Below are 14011 nucleotides of genomic sequence, written 5' to 3' on the forward strand. Positions count from 1 at the left end.
CAGCTACTTGGGAAGCTGAGGCACGAGAATCACCTGAACCCGGGAGGTGGAGGTTGCAGTGAGCCGCAAAGATGGTGCCACTGCACCCTAGCTGATAGAGTGAGACTCTCCCTCCAAAAAAAAAAAAAAAAAGAACTTCATGGTGACTGCTGCTTGTCTACCAAAATCTGTTCTTTCATGCTGTGACCATCAAGTTATAATTAGAAACACGGCCATCCAGAAAGACTACATTTCCCAGCTTCCCTTGCAGCAAGATGTGGCCATGCTGGTTAAATAAGTGGAAAGTATATGTACTACTAAGGGCTGGGTTTGAAAACTTTGGACACGTGCTCCTTAAGGCTGATTTTCCTTCCTGCAAGCCAAAACACTGAAATACTTAAAACCTGGTTTCGAAGAGAAGACAAGTTCATTTATCTAGGTGATGGCAGAACCACAAGATGGAAGAAATCTTAATAACGGGGCAAAGATGTCCTGGTGGCCTGGATTGGACATATCCAGTCTGTTACCCGAGAAAGAAAAAAATCTCTCTGTTTTAAAGCTACTGTTTGGGGGGTTCTCTTTATTATAATATCTTAGCCTCTACCTTAACCAATACATTGCTCAATGCTAAGTGTTTTTCAGGCTGTGAACTCTCCTCCCCTGCTAATAAGAGAAAGGCTTGACATTACCTGGTAAAGTTGAACATGCACATTCCCCATGACCCAGCAAGTACACCTAGAGAAACTCTTCTTGTACACCAGGAGACACATATAGCATTTTATACACTATTATTATTCATGAGAGCAAAAAAAACTATAAATAACTCAAATGTCATAGAATGAATCAATAGCTTGTAGTGTTTTTTATGCACTGGAATATTATGCACCAGAGAAAGCACACAGTGTGGCAGTGAAATTATAGTCACATACATTAATGTAGATTAATCTTAACATAATAATATTAAGTATAAAATTGAAGTCATAAGAATACATATTATTAATTTTTTATTAGGGAAAATTTCAAGCATATGCAAAAATAAAGAGAATAATATAATTAACCTCATGCACCCACTGATTATCAATTCATGGCATTTTATCTGTATCCCTACCTATTTCTTCCCTCCCCAAGATTATTTTCGAGAAAATCCCAGATGTCCTAATTTCATCCATTATTACTCAGCATGTATCTTTAAAAGATAAAGATTTGTTATACATGCCAAAACACTACTATTCCAATTTTTAAAATTTATACCAATTCATCATGTTAAAAATTCAGAAAGTGTTCAAATGGCCCTATATTCTTGATATATGAATGCATCCTAATCAAAACTATAAAGAAAGCTACAAAATGATAGTAAAGCTTTACAGAAAACAAGGGAATGATTAATACTATATCCAGAATTGTTGAGTGGCAGTGGGAATGAAGGGAGATTTGCTAGGAAAGGGACATTCCATGGGGGTTTCTAAGGCACTGGTAATGTTCTATTTCTTAACCTGGGTGGCTAGTAACGAGGTGTTCAAAGCTATTATTCTTTACACTGTAAATAATCATTTTCTGTACCTGTTTGTATGTATATTTCACAAAGCAAGCAAGCAAATAAACAAGCAAGTTTGCTCTCCCAAACACACATGCTGACTAAGTTCAAAGCAAGGAAAAATCAAAGTAAATCAATGAGTTGTAAACAAATGAGAAATCTGGTTGTCCTATGGACAAATCTGATTACCAGAGGTTCGATCCAGAGGCTAAGCTTTGCTTGGATTTACCTTGCCCACTCCTTACTCAAGGAAGCTGGAGTTGAAAGTCAGATACCTACATTTAGCCTGAAAATTTACCGAAGGCCAGGTATACAGTGGCCCAAAGACACAGAAAGTACTAACTATACTAAACAGGAAAGTTAAGCAGAAATTCCTCCTCCGCTGCATTATAGCTTGTTTTGCACATACACAACTCAGCATATCCCTCAGGGTGCCCACGCAAAGCAATGGTGACTGGCTCACTGTGGGTGCTCAAAACTGTTAGCTCTGGTTATGACTATCTTTAATTATTATTTCACCTTCCATTTTACAGTCTTTCTTCAATTATTATAAAACAATTAACCATATCATAAAATGTTCTTCAAAAACCAGTGGTAAAGACTGCATAACATTGCATGTATAAAGTTAGTTAACAATTTACCGATGGAATTTAGTTAACCATTCCCCACTGTTGGACATTTAGAATGTTTCCAGCTGTATGACTTTCTAAAGAAATTATAAACCTTTTGAATTCAACTTAAAATTTTGTGGTAATAGGCTGGGCACAGGGGCTCACACCTGTAATCCCAGTACTTTGGGAGGCCAAGGTGGGTGGATCACCTGACATCAAGAGTTCGAGACCGGCCTGGCCAACATGCTGAAATCCCGTCTCTCCCAAAAATACAAAAAATTAGCCAGGTGTGGTGGCGGGCACCCGTATTCCCAGCTACTCATGAATCTAAGGCAGGAGAATTGCTCGAACCCAGGAAGTGGAGGTTGCAGTGAGCTGAGATCGTACCATTGCACTCCAGCCTGGGCAACAAGAGTGAAACTCCATCTCAAAAAAAAAAAAAAAAATATGTGGTAATACTTGTTTGGACATCCTAGATAATTCTGAATGATCACCATGTTTATTTGCAGTATAAAGGAATTATGATTCCAAATTATTCCTCTTCTCATGTAATAAATGTTTAATGAGGCCCTGTACACTAAAGGGTGTGGGAGATAGACAATGATTTCTAATATCAAAGTGCTTTCTAGTGAAACAGAAGCAAATTAGCAGTCATAAGTGAAATTTTCATTCCTACATTGATTTTAAAAGAAAATACTTTTCTCAAGACTATGAGATTAAGTCAGTGACTTTATCTGATGTCATAAGAATCTTTTTCACCCCCAGGTAAGTAAAATCCACTGACTGAACTATAGTTCTCATTTTCCATACAGCATCACTGAACAGAGGTAGAGACAATTTAAAACACAAGTTATTCTTATATACGTGGCAGCCCAGAGCCAGGAAATGTGCTGTTAGCCTCTGTTACTTGCACTTGGATGAAAAATAATGACAAAATATAAAATCCACCTTATAATGAGCTGGGAATCTGTATGCTTTGTCTATTCTATTTCCCTTTTAAATTCCACATGAAACTCACTCCATTCTAAAAGCACATGGCACTCTCTTAGGATAATTCAAGATAAGTCCACTTTGGAATTCATTCTGGTAAAAAGACTAGCGATTACATATTTGAATTTCAAAAAACTTATCTAAATCAGAATGCAACAAGATACAGCAGATAGAACAACAGGCTGGGCAAGGTGGCTCATGCCTGTAATCTCAGCACTTTGCAAGGTTCAAGCAGGCAGATCACTTGAGCTTAGGAGTTTGAAACCAGCAACATGGCCAAAACCTGTCTCTACAAAAAATACAAAAATCATCCAGGCGTGATGGCAGGTGCCTATAGTCCCAGCTACACCTACACTGGAGGCTGAGGTGGCAGGATCACCTGAGCCGAGATTGGGTCACTGTGCTCCAGCCTGAGTAACGGAGTGAGACCCTGCCTCAAAAAAAAAAAAAAAAAAAATACAGTAGATGGAAAGAAAACCAGCATTAAACAGATAACAATTACTAACATTTATTGACTATTATGTGCCAAGCCTGTGATAAATGTTTTCCTCACTGCAATCTCACAAAGACAACAAGGAGGCCAGGTGCAGTGGCTCACGCCTGTAATCCCAGCACTTGGGGAAGCTGAGGTGGGTGGATCGCTTGATGTCAGGAGTTCGAGACCAGCCTGGCCAACATAGTAAAACTCTGTCTCTACTAAAAATACAAAAACATTAGCTGGGCATGGTGGAGCATGCCTGTAATCCTAGCTGCTTGGGAGGCTGAGGTAGGAGGATCACTTGAATCTGAGAGTCACACGACTGCACTCCAGCCTGGGTGACAGAGCAAGACTCGGTCTCAAAAAAAGAAAAAGAAAAAGAAAGAAAGAAAATTTAAAAAGACAACAAGGTAAATACTACGATTTTCCCTATTTTACAGATGAAGAAATTGACTCTCAGAGGTCACTCAACTAATCAGTGACAAGGCTAGACTGCTAACACCAAAGTTTCTGCTTTTTTAAAAAAATTATTTATTTATTTTTAAAAAAATTAGAGATGGTGTCTCGCCATGTTGACCAGGCTGGTCTCAAACTCCTGGTCTCAAGTGATCCTTCCATCTCTGCCTCCTAAAGTGCTGAGATTACAGGTGTGAGCCACCGTGCTTGGCCCAGAATTCCTGGTTTTAAACACCATGTTCTGTTTCTTCCCAGTCTAACACATCAACAGCGGAGAGTAAATAATGCTGTCAATAAATTAGAAAATAGTTCTGAGCTGACAAAAATACCTTTACATAACTGTCTCTAATCCAAACTTCTTTTTTTCGAGATGGAGTCTCGCTCTGTCGCCCAGGCTGGAGTGCAGTGGCACAATCTCAGCTCACTGCAACCTCCGCCTCCTGGGTTCAAGTGATTCTCGTGCCTCAGCCTCTAGAGTAGCTGGGATTGTAGATGCATGCCACCACACCCAGCTAATTTTTGTGTTTTTAGTAGAGACAAGGCTTCACCATGTTGCCCAGGCTGGTCTCAAACTCCTGGGCTCAAGCAATCCACCCACCTCAGCCTCCCAAAGTGCTAGGATTGATTACAGGCATGAGTTACCATGCCCAGTCTCTAATCCAAATTTCTGCCTTCAAACTGCTAAAGCATAAACAGACTAATTAGACAATTTATTTCCTTTTCTTTATCTTGTTAGTTGTTTGAATTGAAGTAAAAATAGGTAGCATGAATAAAAATTTTTAAACTCTCTCTCCTTGGCCGGGCACGGTGGCTCATGACCATAATCCCAGCACTTTGGGACGCTGACGCAGGAGTTCAGGAGTTTGAGACCAGTCTGGGCAACATGGCGAAACCCTATCTTTCAAAAAAAAAAAAAAAAAAAATAGCCAGGTATGGTGGTGTGTACCTACAGTCTCATCTACTTAGAGCGCTGAGGCAGAAGAATCGCTTGACCCCAGGAGGTCAAGGCTGTAGCGAGCCTTGTTCACCCACTGCACTCTAGCCTGGGTGACAAAGTGAGACCCTGTCTTGAAGAAAAAAAAAAAAAAAAGAAATTGACTGGCCAATTTACAAAGACTCTAAAACCTAGAACAGACTTGAAGTTATCTGACTCCTAAACTGGTCAACGTAGCACAGGAGTAAACAAACCAATCTAGATTGTCAGAGCTGAGATTTACTATCCTGTATTATAATCCAGCCCTCATGTGTTTCAGAAGGTCATGCTTTGCTCAAAATTTTCTCTAAAACTATCCCTCAATATATTCTGAAGTTCATGAAACTAATCGGGTTTTTAGGGCACTGTAAAGGCCTTGTTGCAGTAGCTGCAATTAGCTTCAGCAAAACATCAAGCAAATCACATTTGTACATATTAACCATGTTGTTTTTCTAGACCTTAAACACCACCATGTGAAGCTGCTGCCTGGGTATTGTGGTCTCTTGAAATGGTCCTGGTGAAAAAAACAACTTGGTTAGTTAATCAACGTAATTAACTCCTGTTCACAGATGACAGTTTCTATGCTCTTTTAGATCCCACAATGACTCCTTCAATGAATGCAAAGTCTAAATAGGTAACTGTTCTATCTCCTATTTAGATATCTACTTTGTGAGGAATCTAAAAGTGAATTCTCACTACTGAAAAGAAGATAACCTGGGTTCTGGTCCCAGGTATGTCACTGTTAATTGTGTAACTCTATGGTTAAGCCTCCCTGCATCATGTAATGACTGGGTTGGAGAAAAAAATGTTACAGGTCCCTCCCAGCTATAAAGTTTTAATTCATAACTTAAATTGCTGTCACTTCCTATTCTATGTTAGAAGAAAGAACATAAGATGCTGACACAGTTGCACCATGGCATGATGCAGGGCCATACCAAATCAAATTGGCATTAACTCATGTTCCATCTGCTACTAAAATGTATTATTTGTATGTCAGGCTGCAGAGTGGTCAAAGAACAACAGAGTTTCTTGGCACTCCCTGTACATATTGCATGTAGATAAATATGGTGCTATCTCTAGGAAAATACTACAAATAATAACTGTCAATTCTTAGCAACTAGCAACATACATTATTAAAAACAAACACAGTCTTTCATCTATAAGTTCACTTCACAAAACATGTCTTTTTGAGTCTTTTTCATTCCCATATGTGTAGCTCCACAATAGTTTTGCTGCGGAATACAAGAATTACATAGATCACTAAAGTCCACAGATAATCTCAAAACCTTCTGTTAGCCAATTCAATTCCTTCCACTGCTACACTATTTACCAGAGATGTTAACAAATAGCATAGTCAACTGGTTTGGGTTTCATACACTTTTCCAGACAGGCTGGCTTTTTAATGGCCTATTCAAACAAGAGATTTATTTCTCTTAATTCTAAGTCTTTGAGAATTTGACCAAGAGGCATGAAATGTTCATTTCATTCTTTAAAACTGTTGCTCGGGGTCCCCTTTTGTCCCCGATTCAAACCTATCCATTGTTTAACCACTTGTATCATTCCTGATTCTTCTCTGTCTTACAATTCTGTGCTACACTTCTCTGCATGTGGTTTTGATTACTGTTTTTTCTGTATTCTTTATTGTATTATATTTTAATTCTCCAATAACTCAATTTATACAGTGTCCATGAACTTATGAAATAAAAGTGAAAGCAAAAATGATTCTCCCCAAAACAGAGCAGCCAAGAGAAAACTTAAAAAGCTTGAAAATTTTATGAAGCAATTAAAATGAACTGATATGACATCTTCAATTAGAGTCAAAGACACTTAGGATTACACAAATTAGTCAGGCATGGTGGTGCGCGCCTGTAGTCCCAGCTACTTGGGAGGCTGAGGCACGAGAATCACTTGAACTTGCACTTGAACCCAGAAGGCAGAGGTTGCAGTGAGCCATGATAATGCCACTGCACTCCAGCTTGGGTAACAGAGTGAGACTGTGTCTCAAAAAGAAAAAAAAAAAAAAAACAAAGAACAAAGACACTTAGGATGAAGAGAATTCCAACTCCTTATCTTATAGATAAGAAAACCAAAACCCAGAGAGAGGCTAAGTGACTTGCCCAAAATTATACATACAACTAGATACATCTACGATCTTATACACAAAATTACAAATTATCACCAGGAATAGTTCTTTTCACAGTTAAGAATAGCCCCTTGAAGTCTGTTCCCAAAACCTGTGCAGGCAGCCACAATGGCCAAATTCCATATCTGTGCCAGATGCAGTGGCTCATGCCTGTAATCTCAGTATTTTGGGATGCTGAGGCGGGCAGATCACCTGAGGTCAGGAGTTCGGGACCAGCCTGGCCAACGTGTTGAAATCCCATCTCTACTAAAAATACAAAAATTTGCTGGGCATGGTGGTGCATGCATGTAATTCCAACTACTCTGGAGGCTAAGGCAGGAGAATCACTTGAACCCAGGAGGCGGAGGTTGCAGTGAGCCGAGATCACGCCACTGCACTCTGGCTTGGACGGCAGAGTGATTCTCCATTTTGTGTGTGTGTGTGTGTGTGTGTGTGTATAAAATAAAAAATAAAAAAAATTCCATATCTGAAGTCATTACTTTAGGTCAAAACATTATCTCAAAAATTCTGAGATAAATAGAGTTGTTATTAGGGAAAATGGGAGAGAATAAGAGGGGAAAATATTCTAGAGTGTTAGGTTCTAAGTTAGAACGTTAAAAAACATACATATAATCAGAATGACTCTTGAAATCACCCACACACCTAAGTCACCTAGAGAGTCCAATATGTATGTTTATTCATTGTGTTTTTCTTGAGACGGAGTCTCTCTCTGTCAGCCAGTCTGGAGTGCAGTGGTGCAATTTCAGCTCACTGCAACTTCTGCCTCCCGGGTTCAAGCAATTCTCCTGACTCAGTCTCCAGAGTAGCTGACGTTACAGGCATACACCACCACATGCAGCTAATTTTTGTATTTTTAGTAGAGACAGGGTTTCACCATGTTGGCCAGACTGGTCTCAACCTCAAGTGATCCGCCCACCTTGGTCTCCCAAAGTGCTGGGATTACAGGCTTGAGCCACCGTGCCTGGCCTAGGCTTATGTCTTAATGAGTTCCATAGAGCTAGGTTTTTCTTCAGCAATAGAACAGAATTTCTTTTTTATCATCAGATAAAGTTGCTGTCTGTAATTTAAAAAGCAGGTTGTTCCAAAAACATATACCTTTGTTTGTTTATTTACTTATTTATTAGACAGAGTCTCACTCTGTCACCCAGGCTGGAGTACAGTGATGTGATCTCGGCTCACTGTAACCTCTGCCTCCTAGGTTCAAGTGGGACCACAGGTGTGTGCCACCACACCTAGCTAATTTTTGTATTTTTTGGTAGAGATGTGGTTTATCTACCAAAATGTTGGCCAGGCTGGTCTTGAACTCCTGACCCCAAGTGATCTGCCTGCCTCAGCCTCCCAAAATGCTGAGATTACCGGCATGCACCACTGCATCTGGCCCCAAAACACATACCTTTAAATAACAGAGAGCACTCTGCAAGGGTAGAGAAAAACCAGTCTTGTCTCCCATGCTGTCCTTACTAAGGGGCCTACTCTCCCTGCATTGGACAGCTGGCCTCATGCACTATTTGCCTGTTATTTTTCTCCCACTCTCTTCTTGATTTGCCTAGAAGTACCAGGTGAATTTGTGCCATTTAATGCTTATATGATCTGACTCCGTGATATTCCCTTATTCCCACTTTTGTGTATGGATGTAGTGATCTAGGTTAGATACTGGATGTGTAGGTTATTGCAGAAGGAGGTAAAGCCTGGACACAGGGCAGGCAGGTACAGTGAAGAGTCCTAAAGCAGCCTAGGGACTTGTGGGTGTGTGGAAGGGAGAAGTGTTGAAGGAAATAGGGAGAAGGTCACTGGCTGTGGAAGAGACTTAGTTCCAAATGTGATTTTCACCATGTTCATGATTTTTCTTCCGTTTGAATTTGATAGACACATTGCAACACATCCCATTTCGCTGACTTTCCAATAAGGATTTGATCACTGGCAAGTGACCTTACAGCAAAGATAAAGAAATGAACATTTGAAAGTGCATTTGCCAATTAGAGCTCCAGGCGGCAGAAAAACCAGACTGCCACCCCTTGAAGACCTGCCACAAAGAGCCATGTGGAAAAACTGCACAGAGAAATGGTGGTTGTGAACAAGAGTACTGCCTTGGAATGAAAGGTTTTAGGCTATGTTGGACTCTCCGAAAAAAGAAAGGTTAGTCTCATTAGAAAGTTTACCTGGCTCTAAGAAAATAACTTCTAACACAACTTCCATAGCAATGAAACAAGTTCCTGTAAGTATAAATTATCATAATTCCAAGCAGACAAAAATCTGTGTCTACTGAACAATGTTTAGCTTAACTCCATTTTAGGGGTCAGCCTAAAGATAACCTAAGTTATCTTGCATATTGTGTCTGCCGTGGCCACAATGAGTTGGTCTCGATTCACACTGGATGATACAGGATTTCTTCACCAGGTCCTCTCACAGGACTCCAGGCATTTTTACAACTTGACCACACAAAAGAACACTCAGGCTGCTCCTCCCTTGCTCAAGGGAAGTACAGTAATGCCTTTCTCGTAGCCCTTTCATAAGACTGTGCATAGACAAACACAGGTGTGTACATAACAATCTTTATGAACTTTGCATTGAATGTGTCAAAGAACAGCGGCGATCCCAACATTCCATCCATTGTCTCAATCAGGAAAGCTACTCCTGAGACATCAGAAAAGAGGAGGAAAAAATTCAACTAACATATGTTTACGAAACACTTCAGCAGCAAAAAATACTTGTATTGGAGAGAAAATATATTTTTTTAAATCACAAGGCATAGAAAGTAAAAATAATTAATCAGCCTTAATTAGGTTTTCTCCATTAGTTGACAATGTAAATCGATTGAAACTACTACTCAAACATTCAAACCTTCATTTTACATGCAAGTGGCTTCCAGCAAATGATAAAGCAATATTCCCATATGAATGTGAAAGATGGCAATGAATTCTGGCCCATTATAAAGGAGGAGTCAGATTCCACTAGTCACTGCTTCGTTTAACTGCCAGGCTTTCAGGGAGCTATTTAATAAAAGGGAGACTCGCCCTAATAAATTGTGAGCGGTGTAAATAGGTGAACGGTGTAAATACCTGAAATAGCCTGCACTCAATGAGGCTGGAGACCGCGTGCGGTTCACAGACTTTACAAATATGATTCCGTAAAAAAATTACGTAGTGACAATCATACTATTTAAAAAGAATAATGACGGTGATAATAATAGCTGGACAGGATGCATCTCTGCTGCCTGCTTCCCACAGAAGTTGCCCAGCTGAAGGTGGTTAAGTTAAAGCCAGTTCTCTCCCCATTGGAGATGCGGGCTGGCAGCTGGCGGGGGGAGGTCACCCGGTTTCCAGCTTCCCGTGGGTTTGACGGGACTGGGATTGCAACTGGGAACTAAGTGACTTGTAGGAAACCTGGGTGGCTCAGCCAGGGCTCGAGCTGTCCCCTTACCACCTTCCTCCCACGCAGACACCAAGTTAGAAACGCAACTCCACGAGCACAATGACAAGAAGGCACACAAAAGGAGCAAGGCAGCCGCTCCCATCCTTACCTTTGACTTGACTTTCATACTCGGCTATGATCTCTTTGTCCTTCTTGAATCGGCTCGGGGTGGACATTATCCAGCTGTTCTGGGTTTGCTTTCAATGGGCAAGTTCTGTTCAGTGGTCACAACCAGTTCTCCTCAGAGAGGCAGAGTTGTACTCTCACACGCCGGGAATCCAGAGGCAGTGCCGACCCGAGGGAAGGGAGGAGGGAAAGGAGAGGGAGGAGGAGGAGGGAAAAAGGAGCGAGTAGAGAGGACTAGATTAGCCCGGGCGCTGGCACCATACTCTCGGAATTGAGCTCCGTCGGTGATCCCAGGGGATCCCCGGGGTCGGGGCTGGAGAGCCCGGACACGCAGGCAAACTCCAGCGAGCGAGTGGCGGGGGACGTCTCCCTGCCCACCTCGCCGGGAGCCCGGCCACTTCCTCTACGGCCGCTGGGCGGGCGCGGGGCTCGCACCGGCGCTCCGCACCATTGTTCGAGACACGCACCGGGCGCCCAGGACAGGGCCAGCGGCGGAGGGCAGGCGCCGGGAACGCGCCCAGGTCGAGCGCCACAACCCTCTCTTCCTGCCTCCAGCCGCCGGCTCCGGCGCTCAATGGTCCCGCCCGGGCTGGGGATGCTGCTGCCACGGCCGCCGCTCCTCTGCTCGCAGACACCGCCGCTACCGCTCAGCAGGCGAAAGGAATCGCAATCCTAACGCGAGTCCCCGCTGCTGCTGGGAGGGTGAAAGCGGCGACGCTCAGACGCGCCCTGGGCACAGCCCCGGCGGAGTTTAGGTCTCCAGAGCCGGCGCCGCGAGAGGCCTCTGCCTCCCTGGCCGCCGTGCGCCGAGGCTGCCTTTCTCTGCGTCCCCCTTTCCGCTGCTGCCCCCAGGAGGCCGCTGGTGACAGGCACACTTGCACACGCACGCGGGAGCCGCGCCCCCGGCGGCCGCAAAGTTGAGGATGCACAAACGGCTCGCGCCTCGCGGGCGCCTGGCGAGTGATCTGTGGGCGGCGACTGCTCGGGGCTCCGCCAGGCGGGGCTAGGCTCACGGGAGCGGACGGCGCTCCGGTCTGTGCCCTTCTCGGTCCAAGCCCCCGCCTCTGCTCCGCGAGGAAACGCCTGGCTGGTCAGGGAAGATGGATGCCTGTTGTGGCCAACCGCAGCCCGGCCCCGCGCGCGGAGCCCAGGAGGCCGTGGGCGGCGCCCCCCGCACCTCTCTCCGCCGAGGCGCCGCTTCACGGCCGGCCGAGGTCTTGGCTCCTGCTGCAGGAAAACCCCTTCCCGACCTGTGGGACTGCCTTTGGGCTCTGGCGGGGGCTCTGGTGGGGCTTTTGCCAGAATCTAATGGGGAAGTCCAGAGTTGGATGTCTCCATGACACAAAGGGACGGTACTCCGAGACGCTGGACCCCAGTAGAAAAACTGAACATTGAATTGTGAATGACCTGGCTGTTAATCCAAAAAGCGCGAAGCTCTTCAATCGAGGCGGAGAAAAACACCCATCTTGAACACCATATCCTCTATTCCTACAAGTAACTAGGGAAGCTAGGATGGTGGGAAAGCGACGGTATGGGAACGGGTCACATGGTGTTGTTCGCTTACTTATTTATTTACTAAACTCCAGATTTTATTCCAATTTTACCAGTGTTTTCTACTAGAGTCATTTCTGTTCCAAGATCCAACAGAGGACGCCACATTTCACTTAGTACTTTTACGATTTTTTGTTTGTTTTGGGATTTTTTGGTTTTTTTTTTTTTTTTTTTTTTCGAGACAGAGTCTCTCTCGCCCAGGCTGGAGTGCAGGGGCACGATCTCTGCTTACTGCAACCTCCGCCTCCCGGGTTCAAGTAATTCTCCTGGTTCAGCCTCCAGAGTGGTTGTGACTACCGGCGCCCGCCACTATGCCTGGGTAATTTTTGTATTTTTAGTAGAGAAAGGGTTTTGCCATGTTGGCCAGGCTGGTCTTGAACTCCTGACCTCAAGTGATCTGCTCACCTTGGCCTCCCAAAGTGGTGGGATTACAGGTGTGAGCCATGGCGCCCAGCCTCATTTTTAATAGATACCTTTTACAAGATCTATCGTGTCTAGTCTCTTTTTATTTTGTTTGTTTGTTTTCATTTTAGTACAGACGGGTCTCCCTATGTTGTCCAGGCTGGTCTCAAACTCTAGTCTCTTTTTGAACAATATAACGAAGAATTTACCTTGTCATCCTCGCATGGTTCAGGTGTTATTTGTGTTAAGTACTTTAAATCCATCCTTGCCAGTCTTTTAAATTTTTTTATTCTTTTTTTTTTTTTTTTTTTTGTAGAGATGAGGCCTTGCTCTATTGCCCAGGCTGGTCTCAAACTCCTGGCCTCAAAAGATTCTGGCTGGGCAGGTGACTCACGCCTGTAATCCCAGCACTTTGGGAGACCGAGGTGGGCAGATCATGAGGTCAAGGGTTCGAGACCAGCCTGGCCAACATGGTGAAACCCCGTCTCTACTAAAAATACAAAAATTAGCCGGGCATGGTGGCATGTGCCTGTAATCCCAGCTACTCAGGAGGCTGAAGCAGGAGAATTGCTTGAACCCAGAGGGTGGAGGTTGCAGTGAGCTGAGATTGCACTACTGCACTCCAGCCTGGGCCACAGAGCAAGACTCCTTCTCAAAAAAACAAAAACAAACAAAACAACAACAACAAAAATTCTCCAACCTCAGCCTCCCAAAGCACTGGGATTACAGCCATCAGCCACCACACCTGGTTTTGTTAGCCTTTTTGTCTCACAGTTACCACTTGAGATATTTACTGACTCCTTTCAAATCAATTCTCAAATATTATGGACCTGATTTCTCAAAATGATGTGTCCAAAGGCGTGTCCCCTATCAGGTGTTTTCCCTGCAAGATCTAAAGAAAGTAGGGACTTTTAGACTTTGATCATTCTTTCATGTATCCAGTGGTCGGCTCTCTAGTTCTTAACTGTGTGCCAAACACCAACCTAGGAACTAGGGGATTCAGAGATTAACGCTGCCGAAAAGGATCATACAGTCTATTATTGTATAAATAAATAATTACAAGCGGTACAATAATGCTGTAAGAGAGAGAAATACTCCCAGTCTTGGGAGCACTGGGGATGGAAAAACAGACTGCAAAAGAGGATTGGGTGTAAGAGTTCGCAGAGGAGTGGTATTTGAGCTGGATTTAAAGGATGAATAGTAAGTAGCTGGCAACTTTAGGGAGGAAAAGGGATGCATTCCAGGGAAAAGGAAGAGTGTTATACTCTAGAGGAATTGCAAATAGAGTGACAAGATATCTTCCACTAAGATACCAGATCTCTGATAGATGGTAAAAAATAATGTACAATTTTTAATA

At 43.4% G+C, this 14011-nt stretch overlaps 1 protein-coding gene across 1 annotated transcript in view; it reads right to left on the reverse strand.

Moving 5' to 3' along the window:
- SRGAP1 (SLIT-ROBO Rho GTPase activating protein 1) overlaps positions 1–11660 on the reverse strand; it is a 319302-nt gene extending 307642 nt beyond the window's left edge. Inside the window, exon 1 of the mRNA XM_010386925.2 lies at positions 10685–11660. Within this exon, the coding sequence (XP_010385227.1) occupies positions 10685–10751 (67 nt within the window). The 5' untranslated portion in view covers positions 10752–11660. The remainder of the gene's footprint in view (positions 1–10684) is intronic.
- Between the last annotated feature and the right edge of the window lie 2351 nt (positions 11661–14011).

This window comes from Rhinopithecus roxellana, chromosome 10, assembly GCF_007565055.1.
Source record: "Rhinopithecus roxellana isolate Shanxi Qingling chromosome 10, ASM756505v1, whole genome shotgun sequence".
NCBI classification, from domain to species: Eukaryota; Metazoa; Chordata; class Mammalia; order Primates; family Cercopithecidae; genus Rhinopithecus; species Rhinopithecus roxellana.